This window comes from Alexandromys fortis, unplaced genomic scaffold (assembly GCF_014885135.2).
Source record: "Alexandromys fortis isolate MF-2015 unplaced genomic scaffold, M_Fortis_MF-2015_v1.1 scaffold_31, whole genome shotgun sequence".
Classification (NCBI taxonomy): Eukaryota; Metazoa; Chordata; class Mammalia; order Rodentia; family Cricetidae; genus Alexandromys; species Alexandromys fortis.
In genome coordinates, this window is record NW_026067974.1 from 8,021,498 (window position 1) to 8,047,656 (window position 26,159).

The 26,159-nt window shown below is 45.3% G+C and overlaps 2 protein-coding genes and 1 long non-coding RNA gene across 5 annotated transcripts in view; 1 reads left to right on the forward strand and 2 right to left on the reverse strand.

Moving 5' to 3' along the window:
• The window catches only part of LOC126510243 (uncharacterized), a 40,891-nt gene extending 36,718 nt beyond the window's left edge, over window positions 1-4,173 (reverse strand). The window contains exon 1 of the long non-coding RNA XR_007594343.1: window positions 3,406-4,173. This is a non-coding gene — a long non-coding RNA (uncharacterized lncRNA). The remainder of the gene's footprint in view (window positions 1-3,405) is intronic.
• Window positions 1-6,765, forward strand: part of Snf8 (SNF8 subunit of ESCRT-II) — a 48,787-nt gene extending 42,022 nt beyond the window's left edge. For 2 of the 3 annotated variants that reach the window (XM_050156711.1, XM_050156709.1), the window contains exons 3-8: window positions 431-569; window positions 1,892-1,996; window positions 2,575-2,647; window positions 4,180-4,321; window positions 5,461-5,535; window positions 6,547-6,765. In XM_050156711.1, the coding sequence (XP_050012668.1) occupies window positions 431-569; window positions 1,892-1,996; window positions 2,575-2,647; window positions 4,180-4,321; window positions 5,461-5,535; window positions 6,547-6,684 (672 nt within the window). In that variant the 3' untranslated portion in view covers window positions 6,685-6,765. The remainder of the gene's footprint in view (window positions 1-430; window positions 570-1,891; window positions 1,997-2,574; window positions 2,648-4,179; window positions 4,322-5,460; window positions 5,536-6,546) is intronic. The other variant, XM_050156712.1, reaches the window with a different exon arrangement.
• Window positions 6,766-7,932: 1,167 nt separating this feature from the next.
• Window positions 7,933-24,593, reverse strand: Ube2z (ubiquitin conjugating enzyme E2 Z). Its single transcript, XM_050156708.1, has 7 exons — window positions 23,747-24,593; window positions 21,765-21,837; window positions 19,522-19,709; window positions 16,787-16,898; window positions 14,947-15,059; window positions 13,567-13,657; window positions 7,933-9,885 (listed from the first exon to the last, which is right to left on the reverse strand). Exons 1-7 carry the CDS (start codon window positions 24,067-24,069, stop codon window positions 9,715-9,717), a joined length of 1,071 nt encoding a protein of 356 aa, XP_050012665.1. The 5' UTR covers window positions 24,070-24,593; the 3' UTR covers window positions 7,933-9,714.
• Window positions 24,594-26,159: the final 1,566 nt, after the last annotated feature.

A 26,159-nucleotide genomic window follows, 5' to 3' on the forward strand; every position in this document is an offset into this window, starting at 1 on the left:
CTTCTTCTTCTTCTTCTTCTTCTTCTTCTTCTTCTTCTTCTTCTTCTTCTTCTTCTTCTTCTTCTTCTTCTTCCTCCTCCTCCTCCTCCTCCTCCTCCTCCTCCTCCTCCTCTTCCTCCTTCTTCTTTCTTCTTCTTTTGTTGTTGCATTACTTCGAGTGTAGGATATGGTCTCCGCCACAACACAATACATGTGACATGGTCAGAGAACAATTTAAATGTACAGGAATTGAATCTCTGTTTCCACCATGTATGATCCAGGGATAAAATCAGATTGTCAGGCTTGATAGCAAGTACCTTTACCGCCAGAGCAATCTCACCAGCCAGACACTGGTTATTTTAAACTTTTCTCTGCCACCAGGCTAGGGACCTATCTTTAGCCTTAATTACACTTGGGTTGCTCAGATTTTCCTGCTTGTCTTTCTTAACAGATGTCAAAACAGTTGGACATGTTTAAGACCAACCTAGAAGAATTTGCCAGCAAGCACAAGCAAGAGATCCGCAAGAACCCTGAGTTTCGAGTCCAGTTCCAAGATATGTGTGCTACCATTGGGGTGGATCCTCTGGCCTGTAAGGGACTGTCTGTGGGGCCTGGTGTTCTCGTAAGACCCTTAAGGGAGAGAAGCTCCCCTGTTGATTTCACTTCTGTGGGATTCTCTAGATGCCAGCAAGGAAATATGGAGGATGTGTGTTTAGGGAGCATGTAGGAGGATGGTGTGTGCCCTTCTGATGTGCAGGCTGTAGTCTGTGGGTACCAACTTTCCATGGACAATTTATAGTGCACCTTTTCTCTTTTCCTGACTTTCCTCTTATTGGAAAATGGAAAGTATTTTAAAGATGTATTTTTCTTATGTTGAGGTACGTGAGCGTGGGGTCTGATGTGCATGTGAGTACAGGTGCCCTCTGGAGTCAGAGATGTCAGAACTCTTTGGAGCTGTAGTTAGAGACTGCTTTGGATTTGTTTGTTTATTTATTTGTTTTGCTTTTGGAGCCTGTCCTGGAACTCACTCTCTAGACCAGGCTGACCTCAATCTCACAGAGCTCCAACTACCTCTGCCTTGCGAGTGCTGGGCATAAAGGCATGCACCACCACTGCCTGGCTACAAGTGCTCTTAATTGCTGAGGCATCTCCAGTGGCTTGTCCCCCACCCCCTTACTCCCTTTTGAAAATTTTATTATGTAGCTCTGCTGGCCTGGAATTCACTGTGTAGTCTAGGCTGGCCTTGAACTCAGCATCTCAGCATCTCATATAGAGTAGGTTGGTTTCAAACTGGCTATATCCTGTAGCTTTCAAATTTTGGATTACAGTTGTGTGCTACTATAGCTCCCTAGAATGTATTTTCAGTTCATAGTGAGGGGGTTTTACTAGGACATGATCAGGAGATTCTGTGTGGGGGCAGTAGGGGTGCAGGTCAAAAGACAACTTTGGCTGTTGTTTTTCAGGGCCTGGAAATCACATAGTAGCTAGGCTGGCTAGCAAGTGAGTCTCAGGCATGTGCTTGTCTGCTTAGCCCTTGGGTCACAGGCACATTCTCCATGCCTGGCTTTTTAAACATGGACTCTGGGATCAAACTCAAGTCCTCACTTTACCTACTGAGTTATTCTGCTCCTCTCCCATTCCCACTTTGAGACAGGAGCTCATATAGCCCAGGCTGGCCTCAAACTTACTATGAACCTGTTGGTTCTCCTGCCTCCCCCTTCAGAACGCTGGGACTTGAGGTGTGCACTCTGCATGGACGTCCATGGCTCAGAAACTCTTCAGTAGTAAGCAAGGCAGGACTTGGGGTTAAGTAGGAAGACTTCGCACAGGCTAGAAGCTTTAATTTAGTGTTTAAAGAAGGGATGAAAATGAATAATACAACTTTTATTTATTTATTTATTTTTGTTTTCAGCTGGAAAAGGGTTTTGGTCTGAGATGTTGGGTGTTGGCGACTTCTATTATGAGCTGGGCGTCCAGATTATCGAAGTGTGCCTGGCCCTAAAACATCGGAATGGAGGTAAGGTTGGTTTGGTCTTGTAGACTGGGCTATTCTGTTTTCCTTTGCTAAAATCATATAGCCTGAAGGCCTGCTAGGTCTTGAGTCATATCTTAGCTGTTTGAGCTAGGGCTATTTAGTGAGACACCTTTTCTCAAAAAAAAAAGTTCATAGTCACTGTGAGTTGTTGGAGGCCAACTCTGCTTATATAGTTGGAGGCCTGACTGCTCTACCAGGCAGAGACCTTGTTTCAAACCAAACAACAATCAAATTGGTCATCTGGTGGTGCCGTCTTTGTTTTGTTTGAGACAAGGTCTGGCTGGCTCCGTAGCCCAGGCCAGCCTAGAACTCATGGTCTACCTTTGTCTCCTGAGTGAGGGAATCCTGGGGGAAGCCACCATGTTCATCTGTTGCCTTCATTTTCAGATTTTCCTGGGCCTTCCCTATGGAAACAGGGTCCCAGTCCTCGCTTTTGTGGTCTGGCCTGTTACTTTAGGAGAGGTTGGCGAACTGGAGCGACCTTTGTTGTTTGAGGTTGAGTGGAGAGGGTCCATATATCTGAAGTGGTGATTTTATTTTCTTTCTGCCCTCTCTAACAGGTCTGATAACTCTGGAGGAGCTACATCAGCAGGTGTTGAAAGGAAGGGGCAAGTTTGCTCAGGACGTCAGCCAGTAGGTCCTGCTTCCAATCCCTTGGGGTATTACAGAGTGTTTTTAAGAAAGGGTTTCTGTGTAGCCTAGACTGTCCTGGAATCTCACTAAGGATCCCAGAGTGGCTACCTACCCAGATCTCCTACCCAGCTACACATTTTTTCCTTACATGTTATGTGTCTGGGTTTTTTTTTGCCTGTATGTGTCTGTATACCTATGTGTGTACAGTGCCCAAGGAGGTCTTAAGGTGGTTTCAGATTCCCTGGAGTTGGAGTCAGAGGATCTTGTGGGTGCTGGGACTTGAACCCACGTCCTCTGGAAGAACATCTCTTAACTATGGAGCCATCTCTCCAGCCCCACCACCTTTTGACTGTTGGAATTACAGGAACACAGTACACTGGGCTAGAAAGAACACTTTAAAGATCACACAACACCCTCCTCCTAGTCCTTTGGTGTTGAGGCTAACTCTAGAGCCATTTGCCATTTTCTGCATGGTAAAAATATGTTCCTTTTTTTCTGAGTTTGGTGGTATTGTGGATCAAACCCAGGTCCTTATGCTAGGCAAGGTGTCCATCACTTGAACTATATACCTAGCCCCATAAAACCTTTTTCTTTTTTTGTGTGTGGTGGGGTTTTTTTTTTTTTTCCTCCCCCGAGTGTGTAGCCTGGGACACACTATGTAGACCAGGTTGGTCTCAAACTCAGAGAACTCCACCTACCACTGCCTTAGTAGTATTGAGGTTAAACATCTGTGCCACCACATCGGGTATACAGTAAACTTTTTTTTTTCTACCTGAGCCAAGGTTTCTCTGTGTCGCCCTGGATGTCCTGAAACTTGCTCAGTAGACCAGGCTGGACTCCAACTCAAAGACTCACAGAGATCTACCAGCCTCTTCCTCCTTAGTGCTGGGATTAAAGGTGTGTGTCACAACCACCCAGCTCTGTAAATTTTTTAATGGGTTGAGATTATAGGAGACTAATACAGGCACCTAAAAAGGCTGGGAACCAAGTTGAGGGTGAGGTGATGAGGCATAAATTGACCTAGATGATCCAACTGTGTGAATCCAACTAAGAAAAGATAAATAAATGGCTGTTTTAGATGTAGCTCCCAAGAGACCTGCCTCAAATAACAATGAAGAGCAGGGATATTGAAAAAGAAAGCGGGGGCAGAAGGCTATTAGCCGTGCTCTTTGCACGTCAGTTTTTTCAGAGGAGGGTGAGCTGGTGTATTCAAAGAGATTTAAGTCTGCTTCTCAGGGCTCGGAAGGGCATTCAAACCACTGATGTCCTTTCTCTGGCAAGGGACACGACCCTGTGTGCTGGCTGTGTATGATCTGCACAGGTTCTGGGAGTTGTCTGTTTCTCTTCATGAGTTTCCAACTACAATCATAAAATGTGGCAGTAATCAGCTGCTGCCCTTTAAGGATGGACAAGCATTCTCACTTGCTGTAGTTCACACTCCAGCCTGGTGGCTCTTCGGTCAGTTTCACTTAAGCATCTGAGTGTCAGGCCTGATCTGCCAAGGGTCTTGAAGCTGCTCTTCCTCACTCCAGAGACGACCTGATCAGGGCCATCAAGAAGCTGAAAGCGCTGGGCACTGGCTTTGGCATCATCCCCGTGGGCGGCACTTACCTCATTCAGTCTGTTCCAGCTGAGCTCAATATGGATCACACCGTTGTGCTGCAGCTGGCAGAGGTAGGGTGTGCCTTAGAAAGCACTGAGGGGCAGCCTGGGCTGGAGTCAGGAGCAGTGTGCACCTGTCCATTGCTCAGGTCTTTGGTGGAGACTGTCTTGTGAACTACTCATGCCTGTGCTCATTCAACAGACATTTATTGAGAACTGCAGTGCAGAGCACCTGTCTAGGCTGCAGGACAGAGGCTGGTACAGTCTCTGCCCTGAGCTTAGTCTAGTCAGGCAGGCAGTCGTGCAGACAAGTTCTTGGAGCAGACAGACCCTCTGATGTCTCAAATGCTTGTGGATTCCTCACAAATTTAACTTTGCCAGCTCCCCAACTCAGTTCCTCAGCATGCCTGAAGCATAAACATCCCCCAACATCCTCATCTCCATGACGTAGGAAAGATATTTTTTAAAATTTACTTTTGTGCATTGGTGTTTTGCCATGTATATTGGGTCCCCTGGAACTGGAATTAGTTATGAGCTGCCATGTGGGTGTTAGGAATTGAACCTGGGTCCATCTGGAAGAACAACCAGTGTTCTTTATCACTGAGCCATCTCTCCAGCCATTTTTAACTCTGTAATATAAAACATAATGAGCAAGGGGCTTTCTTTTTTTTTTTTTTAAAGATTTATTTATTTATTGTGTACACAGTGTTCAGTACAGTGTTCAGCCTCCTCGTATGCCTGCAGGCCAGAAGAGGGCACCAGATCTCATTACAGGTGGTTGTGAGCCACCATGTGGTTGCTGGGAATTGAACTCAGGACCTCCGGAAGATCAGCCAGTGCTCTTAACCTCTGAGCCATCTCTCCAGCCCCCAGCAAGGGGCTTTCAATGTTGGAGGATGGGTAGGGTGATGTGGTGCAGGGGCTTCATATTTAAATATCTAAATGAAATTTATGATTATCTGTGTTCCTTCTTGGTTAGTCATCTGGAATCTTCTCTTGGCATACTCTGGCATTCTCTATGATGGTGTATCTTGGGATCTTAGTGCCTTGGACCAGTTTTTCTCCATCCTATCTCCTGAAAGTCACCTCTCTGCTGGCAACTTTCCCATTCTCTGTGTGCTCAGGCTTGTTATATCCTGCTTCTCTGTAGGTGCTAGGCCCCAGGAAATGAACACTCTGACTGATTCAGTTCCTATCCCTCTTTCCTTCAGAAAAATGGGTACGTGACTGTCAGTGAAATCAAAGCCAGTCTCAAGTGGGAGACGGAGCGAGCACGGCAAGTGTTGGTATGTGACAGGAGATGGCCTGGGGCCCAAAGAGCAGCTTTGCTCTGTTCCCTTCTACCCTGAAGCCTGCTACTTTAGCACCAGCAGGAAGCCCAGCATCTCTGTGGTAGCACTGAGAAGGCAGAGCTTCCTAAAGCTGGCCTCTTATCTTGATAAGCAAACTTGCTACCAAGGGACCAATGAATACCCATTAGCTTTCCTGGACACATGAAACCTGGTGCTGGTCAGTCAAGACAGTGATATAGTTTGTACTGGAAATAATAGCATAGAGCAAGAATTGGTAACCACTAGCCGTGCGGTGGTAGCACACGCCTTTAATCCCAGCACTCGGGAGGCAGAGGCAGGCGGATCTCTGTGAGTTCGAGACCAGCCTGGTCTACAGAGCTAGTTCCAGGACAGGCTCCAAAGCCACAGAGAAACCCTGTCTCGAAAAAAAAAAAAGAAAAAGAAAAAAAGAAAAAAAAAGAATTGGTAACCACTGAAGGTAATTATCTGTAATTACAAAATTTATATGGTGGATAATTTTGTCTATACAAATTGTGCTAGTGAAACCTAGGCTAGAATACCTTTTCCAAATCCCAGCAATTCTCTGCACTTCTATCTATAAAATGGAGAGAACATAAAATATGGACACAGCTTATTTTCGGAAGCTAGTTGCTTATAGTTCTAGTATGATCCCTCCCATTTGCTCCCTGCGTATTACCTCCAAGCCATCCAGAACCCTGGTCCCTACGTTGCTCTGGGGAGCTGGAGAGGAGTGACTGACAGCATATAGCATATGCTGCTGGAGCCCTGCCTCCCCCACCATCTTCATCACACTGCAGCTTTACCTTTCTGCAGCTGTTAAAATACTTGGTGCCATTTTTTTTTTCACATCTTGGCCAAAGTGAAACATTGTTCCCATTTAGGTGTGTGAACAAAGGAAGGCATATGCTAAAGTAGGTGAGGAATTGCTTAGCTCTTCAGAGGTACCCGTAATCCCTCTCAATTCAGCCCTCTTCTTCTCTCCAGGAACACTTGCTGAAGGAAGGCCTAGCCTGGCTGGACCTGCAGGCTCCCGGGGAGGCCCACTACTGGCTGCCAGCTCTCTTCACAGATCTCTACTCCCAGGAGATCTCAGCTGAGGAGGCCAGAGAAGCCTTCCCTTGACAGAGTGTGGAGAGGACAACAGCAGCAGCCAGAAGGGGACCTGCCTGTGAATAAACCTGGACAATTTTGTTTATAAAAAAAGCTTCATCCCAAGTTTTTCCTTGCCTCCCTCCCCCAGGATTTATCTTTTATCCAGTAAGATAACCTGAGTAACAACACATAAAAGGACACCAACAAACCCACAGTGCTGGGCCAAGAAGCAGTGTCTCGTGTCTGGCCTTAATACAGCTCAAATTACTACTCCACTAATGCAAACTTCCTCACTCCTTTTTTTTTTTTTTTTTTTTTTTTTTTGAGACAGGGTTTCTCTATGGCTTTGGAGCCTGTCCTGGAACTAGCTCTGTAGACCAGGCTGGTCTTGAACTCCCAGAGATCCACCTGCCTCTGCCTCCCGAGTGCTGGGATTAAAGGCGTGCGCCACCATCGCCCGGCTCCTCACTCCTTTCTATCCCTGTGGACCTAGGCTCTCAGTCACTGTGACTTAGCTTGTCTTCTGTGGAGCCTCTAGTTTGAGGGACTGAAGGATCTGAAGTCCGGTAGAGGAAAGCCGGAAGTGCAGTTCGTGGGCGCAGCCGATGCTGCATTTTGTTCAGGTTCCTCACCAGCTCCTATAGACTCAAGGTGGGCAACTGCTGGTCCCCACCTTACTTTTACGTCACTGCCCATTCGGCCTTTAAGCAGCCTCCAATAAGCAGGTATGATTCATGGGGTAGTGAATGCCAGAGGTTGTGAAAGCTAATGTCTGGCTCTACTAGCCCGAGCCCACTTTTCCCATCCCTGTCCTCACCGCACAGGCTGGATGGGCATAATTAATTGCACTGGGCATTTCCTACATTCATGATCAACCAAGAGGAAAAGCTTACCTCAGAAAACAAGTGAATGAGGTGGCAATGGAGGCTCAAATTTATAGCCTAGTATTTATAAAGTGCCTGATCAGCACCTAGACACTGAAATACAGTGGATTCAACGCTGAGACATCTTTTGGCTGCCATAATCTGGGCCCATCTCTACCTCAAACTGTCCTCACAGGACATGCTCAGTCAGTCAGTCTTGAAAGCTACTTTTGAATCCACTGGACACAGCACATGGAGACTCCACTTCCAAATCTCAAACTAGACACAAATACTCCTTCCCACAGAAACCCCAGTCCTTAGCATCTAGAAACAGGCGTCCCGCCTGCAATTGTTAGCCCAGCTGATTAAACACTGATTTCACACAAACCCTCCCACACCCATAGGTGCTTCCTCCTTCTGCCAAAACAAACTTTATTGCACCAAAAAGGAAAAAAGAAAACTTCATTTATGTACAGTCAGATATAAAGACATTTCTTTGACTCCTGTGCATATATTTCCTCAACTTAAGATTAGGGCATAAAAGTCAGGCTGCTATGCCAGACATGCTCTGCCCCATGGCAGGGCCAAGGAGAAGATTGTCACTTGAAAGTGGGAACACTTAAATGGATGACAGACAACACTGGACCCACAGACCAAAGTCATTCTTCTCGGCCCTGGACTAGCTCTGGGAATGGAAGAGGGAAATTGGAAGCAGGGTCCCTTTTCAAGTCTCCACATCTGACCCAGCCTCCAGGTAGCCTAAACAAACTTCTGCTCCCCAAGTGAACTGTCCCTGTCCAGTTTTCTTTCTGCCCTCCCAAGAGGTCCCTCTTTGTGCCCTATCTTCTCCCTATATCTTCTAGGGAGTCCCATGATCCACAAGGCAGAGACCTTTATAGCAGCGGGCAGGGCAGGTAGTTCTCTGCATTCCTCAGGGCTGGATAGTGCAGGAGGCCTGTACCACATGGATCACTAACTACGTACTAGGAGTCAGAACAGCAAACCTGAAAAGTGTGAACTGTATCAAACTGGGAAGGATGGATTCCTCTGATCCCAAGCCACTGAAAACATGTTTTTCTGACTCAACCGCCAGAAGGATCACTGTAGCTAAATTCAAAAAAGGAGCAGAGCCAGTAACAGGGGAGAGGTAAAGGGAGGAGTCTCCAGTCCCCACCACAACCCTCTTGCCATTGGCTCTCCATGCTCACAAAGCCCCAGGGGATGGGGGGGGGCTGAAGGGAGGACAGAACTACGGACTGGGATGAAAATATAAAAGAACAGCTGAACAAAATAGGGACTAGTATCAAGTCTCCCCGTGCTCTACCCCAAGAAAACCACCCTCCTTGACTAGTATTCAGGAAAATCTGTAAGAGACTATTTTATGTAGTGGCTCAAATCCCATACATGCTGCAGCTGCCTGTGCTGGGAACCTTTCAAATCAGTGATTGTGGGAACACAGTAAGCAGCTTCCTCTGACACCTGTGCAGGCTTCACAGCGACCTGGGCTCCGTCCCAGTGGGACTTACCTTCCACCTGTAACCTAAAATGCTGAGGAAATGGTGTGAGGGAGAAAGGTGCTCAGGTGCTAGGTAAAGCTTACTGATCAGCAGCCCAGACCCCACCACTGTTCTTCTCTTTGGTCTGTCTAGAACAGTGACTATAAATTAGGAAAAACAAAGTTATGCTGGACCATGGAAAATAATGGGAGAAGGGAGGAAAAGGGTGTTGGGAAGCCCTGCTTCAAGACTGAAGACAAACAGATAACCAACCAGACTGCTTAAGTATCACAGACAGCATCCCACCCAAACTCCCAGCTATCCCTAGAAACCACTTGGGCATGCTCCCTCTTGGGTTCTCATTTTCTGTCTTCTCCTATCCCTAATTAGCTGGCCCTGCAGAGAGGTGTGTTGGTTGTTTAGCTTTGCCAGAGGCCACCACTCTAGGTCCTCTTGCAAAAGTGCCCTGGCCCTGATCCAGGATTGACTATAGCCCCAGGTGCTCCAGCACCAAGGAGGTCAGATTGGGAACAGCCCCACTCCCACACCCTGGAATTGAGTTTGCTTGCTTCTTGCCATCTTGCGGGATGCCGGGAAGCCGACACTTTTGAAGGGAGATGCACAGTGCCTCTCCGTCCCTGGGGTGAGGGGAGGGGCTCTGCTGGGACTTTCGAGTTGGGGGAGGGGCAGGGGAGCAGGGTCTAGACCCTGAGGCTCCCATGAAGGTCTGTCTCTGTCCCAGATGAGCTGCTATCAGAGTCCATTTCAGCATTCTCATTATGGAGCCTCTCCAGCACTTTCTGCCGAATCAGTCCCAGACGCATCAAGAGGGACTGGTAGTCAAAGTGGCCCCGCTTCTCTCCAAAAGGGTCCTGTGGAGGAAAAGACAAGGGGATGTAAGATTCAAGTCTATTGCACAGGGGCAGAGGATGTACAGTGCAGCACAGGGTCCACAGGAAAGTGTATTACTGCCCCAAACAGGTCTAGCTTGGGCTCACACTAAAACATGTCTGCACTCTTTTTAAAAGTAAGTCAATAGAGGATATGGGGGAAATTCTATGAGGTATCAAGGAAGACTGGAAGGTGGGTCTGTGTTTTCTTTTTAAATTTGTTTTGAGATCTTATTTATTTTTATTTTATGTGTACGAGTGCATAGCCTGAATGTCTGCATGTCTGTAGAGCACATATGTGCAGGACCCATGGAGTTCAGAAGATGGATTCCGATCCCCTAGAACTGGAGTTACTAGTCCTCTGGAGGGATAGTCAGTGCTTTTAACTGCTGAGTCATCCATCTCCCCAATCCCGAGAGCCTGTGCTTTCAGCTAACCTTGAAAACTCAAGAAAATAATCTCCCTCCATCTTCTGTCCTCAAGGAGGACACTCTGCTTTTTTGGGGGGAGAGGGGGTGGGGTTTCTCTGTAGCTTTAGTGCCTGTTTCTGGAACTAGCTCTTGTAAACCAGGCTGGCCTTGAATTCAGAGATCAGCCTGTCTCTGCCTCTTGAGTGCTGGGGATTAAAGGCGAGCACCACCACTGCCCAGCAACACTCTGCTTTTCTAAGGTCACAGGTAGGTCTAAACTCAGTACTGACTTCCTTGTAAGTACCTGTACTCTTTCCCCAGACACCTGTATGCCTTTCTAGGTTTCTGGGCAATGCTCCAGGGTCACCTAGTCCTGATCTCAGTATGTGTCTTCTAGATCAAAGATCACTTAAGTTTTTTCTGAGACCTAGTATCACTGTGTAGTTCTGGCTGACTGGAGCTCATTTTATAAACCACAATGACCTTGAATTCAGAGGTCTGCTTCTGCCTCCCTACTGCTGGTATTAAAGACATGTACCACCACACCCAGCCAAAGATCACTAAACATTCTATATATTTAATTATCTTCAAAGTATCAAAAATAACTATAGTTGGAATGGAGTATATCAAAAAATAAAAACAGAGTTTTTGAAACTAAAATATATATGAGTGAGCTCCAGGCCAGCCAGGGTAACATAGTAAAACCCTGTCTTAAAAAGAAAAAAAAAAAAAAAAAGAGGAGCTGGACACCTCCCCCCCAATAAGCTCCACACTCAAAAACAAAAACTCCAGGCTGAAGAGATGGCTCAGCGGATAAGAGCACTGACTGCTCTTCCAGAGGACCTGGGTTTAATTCCCAGCACCCACATGGCAGCTTATAAGTAATTGTAAATAGAGTTCCAGGGCGATCTGACACCTTCACACCATTGCACATAAAATAAAGTTAAATCCATCATCTTAAAAAAAAAAAAAAAAAACTCCTTCCATGTTTATCTTTTGTGGTTATAAAGATTCATTCTCTAAGTCCCGTACATTCTATGCAAGTGTATTACCAATGAATTAAATCCTCAAACAACTACAACTTCAACTGAACATTAGTCTTAGGAGCAGCTATCAGTGGGTGCCAGTAATGGTCACTGTATCAATGGTCCACCTTTTTCACTCATGAGGGTTACAGTCTTCAAGGCAGGATTTTAGCTTTACTCTGGGACTATCAGTTCTTCAAATGTTCCTGCATCCTTGACAACATTTCCCCCACGCCATCTCCCCAGAAACTGCTCCTCTCACCCATACCTCACGGAACACTTCTTCACAATCTCAACATTGGTAATTGCTAAAAGGTACCAGTGACGAAATCTCCTCATGGAGAACAGACTTGGGCAGGCTTCCTCTAATATCCCCTAAAAAGTAGTTGGGGGGCTGGAGAGATGGGCTCAGATGTTAAGAGCACTGACGGTTCTTCCAGAGGTCCTGAGTTCAATTCCCAGCAACCATATGGCAGCTCACAACCATCTATAATGAGATCTAGTGCCCTCTTCTGGTGTGAAGGCAGAAAACTGTATACATAATAAATCTTAAAAAGAAAAAGTAGTTTGGGAAACAAGTCCTGTTTCAGGTGAGTGGATAGAGAAGCTAACTAAGAAACAAACACCTACTGTATCCCCTTCGCTTTGTAGACCAGGCTAGCTTAAAACTCAGAGATCCACCTGCCTCTGCCTCTCTAGTAAAAACAAACCCTTCTTAAATTGGATGTGGTGGTACATGCCTTAATCCTAGCACTTGAGAAGCACAGGAAGTTCTAGGCAAGACTGGTCTACTTAGAAGTTCTAGACAGCCAGGGCAACAAAAATGAGACCTTGTTTAAAAAAATAAAATTAAAGTAAAGGCCTTTCCTTAATCTGCATTAAAAAAATTACATCAAGGTCTTACTAAGGAGTCTCTAACTCATAGCAATTCTCCTATCCGAACCTCCCAAGTACCAGAATTACAAAAATGGACCACCATATCTAACCCATGCTTTTAAATTTTATTATCATTATCGTATGCACGATATATGTTTATGTATGCCCTGGCATGCATATGAAGTAAGAGGACAAAGGACAACTTTGTAGAATCAGTTCTCTCTTTCCACCTTTACATTGGTTCCACAGATTATATTCAGGTCTCCAGGGGCTGGCGAGATTGCTCAGGGGTTAAGAGCTGACTGCCTTTCCAGAGGACCAGGGTTCAAATACTCTCAGCACCCACATGACAGCTCACAACTATCTGTAATTCAGTTCGAGGGAATCTGACACCATCACACCAATGTGCATACAATTAAATAAATTATTTAAAAAACAAATAAATAAGTAACTTCAGGTCTCCAGGTTTCTGTGCCAATTGCATTACCTTCTGAGGCATGCTACTGGCCCCATTAAAGCCTATTCTTTTTTGTGTGGGGGAGGTTAGAGATAGGGTTTTCCAGTAGCTTTGGAGCCAGTCCTGGAACTTGCTCTGTAGACCAGGCTGGCCTCAAACTCACAGAGATCCACCTGCCTCTGCCTTCTGAGTGCTGGAATTAAAGGTATGCGCCACCTTTTCTTTCTTTCTTTTTTATTTTTAAGATTTATTTATTTATTTTGTTTACAGTATTCTGTCTGTATGTGTGCCTGCAGGCCAGAAGAGGGCACCAGATTTCATTACAGATGGTTGTAAGCCACCATGTGGTTGCTGGAAATTGAACTCAGGGCCTCTGGAAGAACAATCAGTGCTCCTAACCTCTAAGCCATCTCTCCAGCCCCAGAGCCTATTCTTATATGAAGCCAGCACACACTTCCCCAGTACAAGCAGAGAACTTATTACCACCTTTAGAGTAGGAATCAACATGGCAATACACACCTAAGGCTACCCTACAACAGTGTTCCCCGTGAGCCCGTAGGGTCAGGGTCAGATTCCAACAGTGATTCTCTATAATCTTTGAGGTTCTCAGCAGTCTGTATGTTCTTGGAAGAGCTGAAAGGCCTAGACTAGAAAGAAAGGTTGTAATGTACATTCCAGAACAGATTGTTCCAACTTGACTGAGTTTGACTATGCCATGTCTAGAAATCATCTCCACACACTTTCTTAAGCAAAGCAGTCTTTTTTGCTGGCTTCAGCTCCTCAAATGACAAAGGATTCTTTAGCTGTAACATTTTATGAGATGTGGATGGAACCTGGGGGATTCCCCCAGGTTCCATGTGGGGCTTCAAGAATTAGCAAGAAAATACTATATTACCTGCATAGTCTGGCCTTGAAGATGCAGGCGATCTTTGCAGGCCACCTCATAAAAGTCATAATACTCCAGGAAGGATTTCTCCATCACTCCCCTGGGAATTGAACAGAAAAGTCAGAAACATAAGGCACAAGTCCCAGTCACTTCCTAATCTTAGGGTTTTTTGTTTGTTTTTGTTTTTCCTTTTGTTTTTTTTTTTTTCAAGACAGGGTTTCTCTGAGTATTCCCGACTATCCTGGAACTGTCTCTGTAGACCAGGTTGGTCTCAAACTCACAAAGACGTACCTGCCTCTGCCTCCTGAGTGCTCGGATTAAAGATATGTGCCACCACTGCCCAGTCACTTCCTAATCTTAATGCCAAATTGCACATGTCTCTGCAATTAAGAGACTCTACTCTTGCAGAAGAGCCGAGTTGGTTTCCCAGCACCCATGTCAGGTGGCTTATATTGCTTGAACTCTAGCTCAAGTGTATGAAACCCTCTTCTAGCCTGTACACCACACTCACATGTGCTTATCCATGGACAAAAAAACCATACATGTACATAACTAAAATTAAAAGAAAAAAAAAAAAAAAGAGTATTGGATGTTCTTCCAGAGGATCTGGGTTCATGTCCCAGCACACACATAGCAGCTCTTAACTGTCTGTAACTTTAGTTCCAGGGGATCTGATTTCTGGTATCCAAGAGTTCTTGCGCGCACACACACATATCTCTCTCTCTCTCTCTGTCTCTCATTACATACATACACACACCCTTCCTCCCGCTTAGGAAGTTTGAACTGACTTTGTTGTAAGTTCACCTAGTTTTAGCACTCAGAATTTTTTTTTTTTTTTTTTTGAGACAGATTTCTCAGTGTAGCCTTGACTGTCCTGGAACTCACTCTGAAGACCACGCTGGCCTCGAACTCACAGAGATCTGTCAGCCTCTGCCTCCCAAGTGCTGGGATTACAGGGGTGTACCATCCTGGCATTGAAACTGGTTTTAATGGAGTTTACTCTCATTGGGCTCTCTCCACCCCTTCATCAAATCAGAGGCTCTCTGAAGATACGCACTACCTTCCTCATCATACTCCACACTCCCCCCCCTCTTTTTTTTTTTTTTTTTTTTTTTTTTTTTTTTTTTTGTTTTTTTGAGACAAGGTTTCTTTGTAGCTTTGGAGCCTGTCCTGGAACTAGCTCCCGTAGAACTCACAGAGAATCCCAGAGAAACCCTGTCACCCACCCCCGCCGCCACCACCAAAATAAATAAATAAATAAATAGATAGATAGATGGATGAATAAATAAATAAATCCTCCCTCTTTCTACTAACAATGGACTCTGATGCAAAGGTCCTCACAGGTACAAAATGAATCTCTAAAATGGATGGACACTTAGTGGCACATACCGTAAGGGTTCAGGGCAGGGGCACTTTCCCTCCATCATGTCACAGACTGCAACTCTGATGGTCTCATGCCGGATACATTCATTATAGTTTTTGCTGTCTCCTGGATGTCTTTCCTATAATTTGAAAGATACCATAGTACCCATTTAGTCAAAGAGAAAAGTTAGTACAAAGATACTCAGGATTAGTACAGGGTACATGACCCAAATAAACACACACACGGTCCAAGAACATCTTATCCATTGTAGGTCTAAACAAACAACTAAATCTCGGACCCTTGGCCTCTCTCTCTATAAAAACAGCCATTCTATTATAGGTCAAATGACTGTAAGCAGTAAACCAGATCCATTAGATTACCTCAATAAAAGACCTATTAAGTAAGGATGAAATGGAGAACAACACTGAAGGCTTCTGGTTAATTCCTTTTCATGTCTGCAGGGCTCCACCGACCACCACTGTCTACTCTAAGTTATCAAACAAAGAACCTTTTAACTTTTCAAACAAAAAAAGAAGTCAAAAATTGCGGGGTGGTGGTGGTGCACGCCTTTAATCCCAGCACTTGGGAGGCAGAGGCACACAAATCCACCTGCATTCAAGAATCCCAGCATTCAAGAAGCAGAGGCTGGAGGATCTCTGTGAGTTCGAGGCCAGCCTGGTCTACAAGAACTAGTTCTAGGACAGGATTCAAAGCTACACAAGAGAAACTTTGTTTCAGAAAAAAAAAAAAAAAAGGCAAAAATTGGGGGCTAGACATATGTAAATAAATTATACAGCACTTGGCCATAGGGTTCTACCCCAAGCATGCATGTGCATAATACACACACATAATACACACACAATACACATCTGAAAAACAAAATAAAATCCTTTATGACCTACTTGAAAATTAGGACAATATTTACCTCATAGTTAGATAAACATTAAACTACACATATATAGGAATAGCACAGCCTGGCATACAGCATTCATTACCTTTGGTAAATGTGCATTTCCTATGACTTTTTTTTTTGGCAATGCTAATTAGGATATTCTTGCCTTTACTAATGACTAGCCCCCGCTCCCACTTTTTATTAAGATGGGGTTTCTCTGTGTAACATTCCTGGCTGTCCTGGAACTTGTTGGGTAGACCAGGCTGGCCTTGAACTCAGAGATTCATCTGCCTGTGCCTCCTGAGAACAGGGATCAAAGGCATGCACCACCATCACCTGGCCCAAGACTAGCACCTTTAACTACACAAATAATATAGTACACTTTCTATCTCCAAAATAATAGATAGCTAGAGAAAGACATAGGTCTGTGATTTGTGATTCTCAGTACTGGGAAAGACTGGAGCAAGGAAATCTAATCTAGGGGGCTAGTTAAGAGCACTTGCTGCTCTTCCAGAGGGCCAGAGTCTGGATTCCAGCAATCATATCTAGCAACTCACAATTTCCTGCAACTTCAGCTTCAGGTGACCCTCTTTTGGCTTACATGCCATGTACACCACATAACACACACTTGATTAAAGGTGTGCACGACCACACCGGGTTTCTTTCTTTCCTTTTTTTTTTTTTAGTCAGGGTGTCACTATTCAATCGTACCTGGCCTAGAAATCGCTACATAGACCTTGCTTACTTTCACTTCAGAAATCTACCTGCTTCTGCAACCCTCGTACTGGGATCAAAGGCATGCTTTACCATGCCCAGCTGTTACTGTAATTCTCACAAATAAACAACATCCATGTCAGTTCCCTTTCTTTCCTACACTGGTGTTATGTGGGGCTACCCTAGTATAAAAAGAGAAAGACTTTCAAGAGGCAGCTCAGAGCACCTATAGCCTCAGCACATAGCGTAAGAGTCCTTACCTGTTCAAAGCCTGGCTCGTTGTGGTAGGGGTTTTCAGTCATCAGGGACTGGATGGAGATGAGCACAGAAGAGATGCTCTGGGCTGGGCTCCAGGCAGGGCCAGTCCATGTACTGCAAATACAGCAGAGCGACAGGAAGAGGGTGATGCAGAGAACAGCCAGGGAACCCTGACAGCAGCATCACCATCATTAGTGACTCAATGGAAGTTTCTCTTTCACTATTAATACTTGGGAAATTCCCAGCTTCTGTCTTTTACCAGAACAGAACTCTCATTTACCAGAACAGTCAAAGGCCTATATCCTTCTATCAACTGAGAACAGAAGAAAACAGAGAGCAAGCAAGACAACTCTGAAAAGACTTTCTTGGAGCTAGAAGAGAAACAGTAGCCAAGAAAGATTACCGTACCAAAACAAGGATCCAAGTTAATAAAAATAACTCTAAAGGTTGTCTAAATGTTAACCTGCGACTTCAAAATGCTTATGTATTTAGTGGTGGTGACAGTTGGTGGAGGAAAAACAGCTAATCAGAGGCACAAAGGTGGCTAAAGCTGTTGTCTATAAGGCTACACGTTGAAGTTCATGGTCAGGGACTCTGCTCTATAACAAGCCAAGCAGGATAAATCTCTGAAGATACACAACTCTGCTAACATAGAAAGGAAGGTGGTAGGTACATTTTCGCAATATGGAGAACAAGTTGAATACCAGGGAAAATACCCCACACAATCTTTTTTTTAGACAGGGTCTTGGAATAGCCCTGGCTATTCTCCAACTTAAAAGCAACTCTCCCGTCTCTGCCTCAATTTCAGGGATTACAGGTATGCACTACACCACTCCTAACTAAACATCAGGCATTAAAGAAGTGGGTCAGTTGGACATCAGAGTTTTTTTTTTTTTTTTTGGAGGTAGGGTCTCACTAATGTTCTAGAACTTGGTACATAGACCATAATGGCCTTGGCCTTAACAGAGATCAGCCCTTCCATGCATTGTAGGTATTTATTTTAGATCAATTAATAAACAAGATGCCATGAGAGATAGAAGCGGAACACAACCTGAGCCAAGACTAGCTTATTTAACTGAGCACTGCCCTTTCTCTTCTACACTCGAGGAAGGCCTGAGTCAGGGGTATAGAACAGTAACTTCACAGGTTGCTCTCTCCCAGCAGTTCCCTAGCAACTTTGCCTTCTACTCCCCACTTTACATGGACAGGAATTCAAGTCAACACGGTCAGCTCTCATTTCATTTCTTTCAGCAGCCAGTCAGCTCAATGGTTCTTTCTAGGTATGAAGAGAAGGAAGTAAGCCAATAAAGCTAATGTAGCCAACTAAAAATATTAAGAAATTTTCTACTCCATGATTCTTAACTGTAAGTTTTCTATTTCTGGATGGGTCTTTTCCATGCAACAAACTTCTTCCACCACCACTCTTTGCCTGTTCTTTCTTTTTTCTTCTTCTTCTTCTTCTTTTTTTTTTTTTTTTGGTTTTTTGAGACAGGGTTTCTCTGTGGTTTTGGAGCCTGTCCTGGAACTAGCTCTTGTAGACCAGGCTGGTCTCGAACTCACAGAGATCCGCCTGCCTCTGCCTCCCAAGTGCTGGGATTAAAGGCGTGCGCCACCACCGCCCAGCTTGCCTGTTCTTTCTATGGCTCTTAAGTATCCAAAATGGCTTCATGTTAGCTCATTGATACTTTCAGGAACAAATTTCACACCAACTCCAAGACTCAGCTGTCATATTACCAAGGGACACACACATACACACAATTCCACCAGCAGAGACACTTGTGTAGCCTAATAAGATGAAAGACTTATTATGGGCATCTCCTTCAAAGGGACTTCCAACTGTCATCTATCAACAGTATAGAGTATAGTATATCTAGAATTTGAGAATTCTAGAAAAATACGAACCATATCTCTAATATATTTTAGCTGGCTTTCTCACACAAACCTAGAAATGTGCTAGATGGAAGAAACAAACAGGATCACCAGTTTAGGTGACTTTCTTAACATCCAATCCGTATTTATTCTCCACCTCAGGGAACTCTGGATCACAAAAGAACAATCTAAAACATGCTACAAGACATTCTTCGTTCTGAATTTTAAACTCACAAAGGCAGCTAATACAGAATGAGTAAAAATTCCACAAAACACCATCCCAGTAGCACCCAGGGAGTATACTTGATACCTGTTTCATAACTGCTATAATTTCCAAACTCGGATTTTTTTAAATTCAATTATTATGTTATCATAAACATTATTAGCACCACCGCCTCCAAAGGCACCCATTCAGAGACTCCAATCAGACACCCCCTACATGAATACAACAGTCCTAGAGTCATTCTCGAGCCTTATGGAAAAAAGTGAGACCCTAATGTTCTAAGGGACTAGTTCTCAAAGGAGTGCACATGTACAGCATAATCACCTGCACAGCCCCAAAACCAGACCACTGGCATGCTCCAAAATTTCTGGCACATCTCATAGAATGGGACCTTCAAATCTGCAGATACTGCTGTGGCAGCTCAGGGACCACACTTGTAGACCACTTCATAAGACATTCCTTATATATAATAATTTGATTTTACTCCTTTCCATCTAGAATGACACGAGTCAGGAACCAACCTGAGAACTAAAGAGTTGACCACTTTTATGTTGTGGGTTCAGTTGAGGTACCCCAGTTGACAATGGCTGCTCTAAAGTGATTATTTGCTAATAACAACTTGGCTACTTAGAAGTCTCCTCTTACCCTAGAATACTCAAGCAGACTTTCCCATTGCGGTAGAAGTTGGGGTTAAACCTCACTGTGTTATTGCCCGTTGTCATCAGTTTGACCCGAGGTGGGTGGATGGGGTAGTCGGGTGGACACCGAAAGACGAACAGGAAGAAACCCCCTTCATAAGGAGTGTCAAATGGGCCTGTGATCAATGCATGAATCTGTAAAATAAAATCCCATCTCAAAATCTCAAAATTGTGAGGTGATGCCCCACCACAGCCCCTCCTGGCTTCCACCTGCTACCCACACCAGGAACATGCATTGCTTGGTGTTCATATTCCACATCCTCACCACACAGAATGAACTGCCTGGGGGCTCACTCCCATAAGTGGGTCTTCAAATTAAGTGAATCTCACTATAGTGGGACAGCATCATACCTCACACTTGGAGTTATATTCAAAAGTTAAAGCCTGAGGTGAAAAATGACCCTTGTCCATATTACCTTAAAGGTTGGGTTTTTTTGTTTTTCCCCCACTGATTGGTATATGGACAACAAATAGAACCTAAATAAGTAAAATAGCATTTTCATATGTTTAAGGAATTAATACATATTTTTACTAGGATGTTTGGATTTGCCAAGGTTAACCATGCTTATGACACAATTCTACTGTATGTTTGTATGATAGGAAGGGGAAGTAAGATGAATGGAAGAAAAGGACTGGAGGTTACAGCACCAGCACCAGTAACAGTGCAGAAATGACGACTACAGGGTTGGAGAGATGGCTCAGAGGTTAAGAGCACTGGCTGCTCTTCCAGAGGTCCTGAGTTCAATTCCCAGCGACCACATGGTGGCTCACAACCATCTGTGCTAGGATCTGGCGCCCTCCTCGGGCGTGTGGGCATACATCGAGGCAGAATGTTGCATACATAATAAATAAATAAATAAATCTTTAGGGGAAAAAAAAAAAAGAAATGACGACTACAATGGATGCATAGGTGTCTGCTTGTTGCCTCCAGAGGATCTAAACTACCACTTCCATGTCAGAGATACAAAGAAAAATGGGAAAACTCAGGAGTACATTAAAAGAAAACAAAGCATCCCCAAAAACTCCCCAACACTGCTGTAATATATATATATATATCAGTATTACTTAAAACATAACATTAAGTTCTCTTCCTCCACAAGTTGTAATTATTGGACATAATCTCCCTTCAAGAAGAGAAGCAAACCTGAGTTGGCTCAATTCTACCTCTTTTTCAAAGGCTTCTAACGACTTAAGTATGCTCAGAATAACAGCCAAAGGGGAAAGGACCTTGCATTCCCATGCCTCAATCTATAATCCTACCTTGTCCTGGCAACACAGTAGGCTATATTTTAGTCTGTAAACTCTGGAATTAGTAAAGTCAACTGGCATCAAGTCTAAGGCCTCAAGTAATGGCATATTACTCTAGCATTTGACTGGAGACACCATGTCCCAGGAAAAAACATTTCTAACCATGTGAAAACAAAAAACAAAAAAAGAGGAGGGGGGGGGGATCAATTTAAAATAAAGTCTGTTTAAAATAAAAAAGTATATTAGAATACAAAAGCTGAGTTTTTACTTTAGAAAATCTGAACTCACTAGTTATTGCTTAAAACACTAGATTTAGGAAATCTGATTTCTTCCCAACAACAGCATATGTCCAAATTCACTCCTGAGAACATTCAATGATAGAGAAGCCTAGGTACATATGCCAGAGAAATATGATCATTATGCAGATCATTCTGTGTAGAGGACAAGAGAGGACAGGTCTCTGGGGGAGGGGGATACTCTAAATCTAGTTATCTAGAAAAGGATCCTTTACCACAAACCAAAATGACCACATCCTCAGCTTTCCCTGCACCTGACTTGCAGTACCATAGTAAAAATCAAGATGCTAAGATGGAACAAGAGCTTGGGGGTACAATGAATAGGGTGACCATAATTTATCACCTAGGGTGGAGCATTTGAGAGGGAAAGAGTGGCCTGCTAATATCTAAGATGGAACAAGAGGCACATCTTGTCAACCTGAGGATTTTCCAAGCCCAACAATACCTGTGTGTATCCTAACAACAGACCTACTTAAGATTCTGCTCCACTTCTCACTGTGCAACTTTGGGCAAGCCACTTACTTTCTTGGGGTTTTGATTTCATCTCTATTAGAAGAGGAAAGCTAAATAATGTTTTAGGCTCTTTCAACTTTATGAGTCTAATTTTCCAATAATTCCCCTGCCCCCAGCCCATCAAGTTACATACCTTAGTCATGTCAACAGTATCAGGTACAACGAACATTCCTGGAGGAGGCTCCTTATAAATGGACATGATATCCCTGTATAACATCAAGAGAAGTTGAAGGAATGAGGAGAGAAAAGGGAAAAACCCTTGAGCAGGACAGCTATTATAACTTCAGTGAGCCCAGGGGTTTCGAGAAATTGGTGCTTGGTACCACAAATGTTTGCACTGTCTTGTTGGCTGAGAAACCTCATCTGAATACTCAGGCGGGCAGAGAGCAAAGTACTATCAAAGGGGCATTGTTTCCCTGGAGGTGGGGGGCACTGAAAAGAAAAAAGTAAGCCAACATCCCAATAGGATCAGAAACAGATGTCATCCTGGAAAAGCCACATCCCACTCACTTCTTCCTACATGGAAGCTCATTTACTTCCCATCCACTTCCCAGATTCCCCGGCACTACAACCAAGCATAGAGACTTAAAAAAAAAAAAAAAGTAATTGGGAAGGCAGCAAGTCTACTCCTAAACTTGTTCCAAAAGCCACATGGTGGGCCTCTGCTGGTAAGGAGACTGTATGAAGACTGCAGGAGTAAGTCCACCATGGTCTGTGTTTCCAGGAAACTGACAGGATAGAGTTCTTCATGGTCGGGAGAAGGGAACCCTCTGAAATGACAAGAATTTTCTATCTGGAAGATGACATTTAGTAACCAGGATAAATGAAATTTCTAGGTCATTATCTAATCAACTAGAATGGATCAGCTGAGAACTGGCTCAAAGAAAAGTCAATTATGAGGAAGTCCAGAGACATGGTAGGATAGCAGACCAAAAACATGTTTGTGCCAAACTCAAAGGTGTATCAGGACTGGGGCATCAAACTGCCATGAGGTCGAACTCTGTGTTGAAGTTAGAGGTGGCAATCTCTGTGAAGTTGCTGTTCTGTATCAAGCACTGGGCCAGGTCCTTTAAACGCACGGTGTAGTTTATTTACTAGAAACTTGAAAAATATGTAGGTGGGCAAACACCTGAAGGGACTTGGAATGTTCAGGATAATGCCTATGAAGGGCATGAAGAGAGTCAAGTCTGGTCATCAGGAAGCTGTTCAACAGGGCTACCCTTTCCCATGCAATAGGTATTACACTAAGTAAGCACTTTTGCAAAAACACATTCATCTATGAAGCGATACGATCTAAGATCAGTCACCCAAGAAACAAGCACGGAAAGGCCATAGGCCTTTTGTTTCCTACATTTGAACAGTGTGTATCTGCTTCACAAAAAGTAAATCAGACAGACAATCCAGGGGGGAAAATACAGGGAAAAAGTTTTTGAATAGGATATTACAATCCAAAGTGATACTAGCAGAGGGGAGGAACTCTTGAGTTTCCGGAACAGGTGTGAGAGTGGGGCAGCTTTCGGGAGACGGAAAAAGGAGTTCAAGAGAAGACCTGGAAAGTCAGGAAGGCCATCTAGACCTGGGGAAAGGACCATATGGTGGGGATTTGAAGAACGGTAAAAAAAAAAAAAAAAAAAAAAAAAAAAAAGGCTGGCTTGAGTCTGCAACAAGGAATGCAGGCAGAGTATGTCCCAAGAGGGGCTCCAGAAGAGGTGAGGGGGGACCTATGGGTGGGGCCTGAGGGCAGCCTCTAGGTAGGCTGGTGGGGTAAGAGAGGAGGCGCGAAGGGCGGGACCCAACGTTACCGAAGAGCAAAAGGGTCGGGTTTCGGGCGAATGGGAGGGGGTAGGGAAAGGGCGTCCAGAACCGAGCCGCAAGGCTCGCCGGAGGTCGCCAAGGGGCGGGGTATGCCCGAGGGCACCGTGGATGGTTTGGGCGTGCAGGGCTGAGTGCTGAGGAGGGAGAGAGGGAGGGAGGGACACTAAAGCCCCGTCAGCGGAGGCCCGCAGGGTTTGGGCCTGGAAGACATGAGGCGGGAGTGAGCCCCGATGGGGAAGGGGGGGCGGGGAAGGTCGAGTCCCGGAGCTCCCGGCTGAGGGAGGAAAAACCCCGGCTCACCGCTTGATCCGAAGTAGACACTGAGGCGCGGTTCGCTCGCCGTCCCAGTCCGAGCTGAGAGTGGGGTCCCAATGGCTAAGCAGCGCGGCCCCGTGGGCAGCGGCCGAGGGCGGGAGTCCTGGCAGCGGAGCCAGGCCGCTCCCCGGCCCCCCGGCCCCGCCCGCCGCCGCCGCCGCCGCCCACACATCCGGCAGGAAAGGCGGCCCGAAGCCGCCGCCGCTCCCGCTAACGCCGACCACACCGGCAACACCGCTCGCCCCTGGGCCTGCCGCCCCGGCGCCAGCCGTCGCCGTCGCCGCCTCCTCAGTCGGACTCTCCGCCATCGCTGCTTCGCTTCCGGGACTGCTCAGCAGCACGTCCGCCGACCAGAGCGGCCGCTGCTCCCGCACCACCGAGAGCCGGGCCAGAGTGTCCCCACCCTCCGCTTCCCGAGCCCGGGCGGCGCTGGCTCCGCCCACCTCCTCCCGGACCAGCGAGAGAGAGGCGTGCTGCCAGAGCGTCCACCCACGGTCCTCCAGGGCTGGGGGCGGGGGCTAGCGGACTAGTCGTTCCAGGCTGGCGCCAGTTCTGCTCTCCTCCAGAGGCCCTGGCAGCCCACCTCCGTGGAAGGCTTCATGTTCAAGTGTTGATCTGGGCGGAGGAAGTTCAGAGAAGATGGAGAGAGCCACAGTTTATCCCTTTAAAGGGAGGGACCATCGGATGCTCTTCTAGGGTAGGACTGAAGTCCAGCCTCCCTGTAGAACGCTCTAAGGGAGAGCTTGACTAAGTTAGGGTCCTTCGCGTCTCTACGGTTCTGTGATGGATCATGCCTCGTTGTCTTCCACCAAGGACTACTATTGCCCCCTGCCTGCGGCTGGACCAAGAGGGAAAACGGAATGAGAACCTGCGAATAAAACACCACCTCGTTTCTGTTTACTCAGTTTTTATTTATGAAGGGCCTGCTTATGGTCAGGAGCTGTTGCTAGGCATTGCCCTGGAGATTATGACAGCTAGGTAGAGGGAGTCAAACGTCAAGCTTGAGTCCAAGCTCAGTATTTTTTTCCCCGCTAATACTAGAATTAAGGGTTTGGAATTCTGAATTTCTTAGAATTATACTGAGATTTGTAATAAGAAAATTAATTTTATGACTAAGCGGAACAGACCTTAAACCGCGTCCTCCAGACACGAATATGAGAATGTGTGTGTATACAGTCTCATAAAATTGCCTGAAAGCCAGAGGTACCACACGCCTGAGAATTTAGACAACCCTTCCAGCTGGACTGAGGCAACATTCATAACATACTGATATTTCTACAGCAAAGTATATGAATTTTTTTTGTTTGTTTTCAGACAAGGTCTCTATATACAGCTGCCTACCTCATCCTCCCCAGTGCTGAGATTACCTGCATAAACCACTACAGCCAGTGAAATATTCATATTATTTTCAGTACATTTATGAATACTCATTCTAGAACAAATGCCCAGGGCCTCACTTTGGATTATGTCTCCCCAATAGTCTCTCCCCAACACCCCAAAGAAGCCTGGTTCCTAAGATGGCACATGCCTGTAATTCCAGCACTAAGGAAGCTGAGAAGACAGGAGGGTCATGAGTTCCAGAATAGTTGGTCCCACAAATTGAGTTCAAGGTCAGCCTGGGCTACAAAGTGACACCCAGTCTCAAAAAGTAAAAACCAACAAATGAAAAGCCTGGGTTCCAAGCCAGGCAGTGGTGGTGCATGCCTTTAATGCCAGCACTGGGAGGCAGAGACAGGCAGATAGATCTCTGCAAGTTTGAGACCAGCCTTATCTACAGAGCGAGTTCCAGGATAGCCAGGGCTACTCAGCGAAACCCCGTCTCTTAAAAAACCCAAAAGCCCGTGTTTTCTTTATTTGTGCATTTTCTCAAATGGTCTGGGGATCTGGAAATAGCATTTTATTGAAGCTGCCAATCGAGTGCTTCGGGCCACACACTTTTTATCTGCTTCATCTGATTTATTCCTTTCACCAGTTCTATGATGTGAGGCCTGTTATTAGCCTCTTCTGACAGGCGGAAAGCTAGCAGGCATCCAAAGGTCACGGGATCACACTGAGAGCAGGTGGCGGCACTGCATCTGACTCCAGACAAGTTCAGATCACTCTGTGCCACTGTTACTCCCACACTCACTACATGTTACCTTGTCACCTTACTAATTATGGTCCTTTGGGATGAGTTGCCCTGTCCTCTGCACTCTAACCACACACACCCGAGGCTCTGTCTTATTTGTGAATTCAGCATAGGGCTTAGTATAATTTATCTTAGGAACTTAACAGTAAATAAAATTAGTAATTTTTTTTTGTTTTTCGAGACAGGTTTTCTCTGTGTAGCTTTGGTGTCGGTCCTGGAACTAGCTCTTGTAGACCAGGTTGGCCTTGAACTCACAGAGAGCCCACCTGC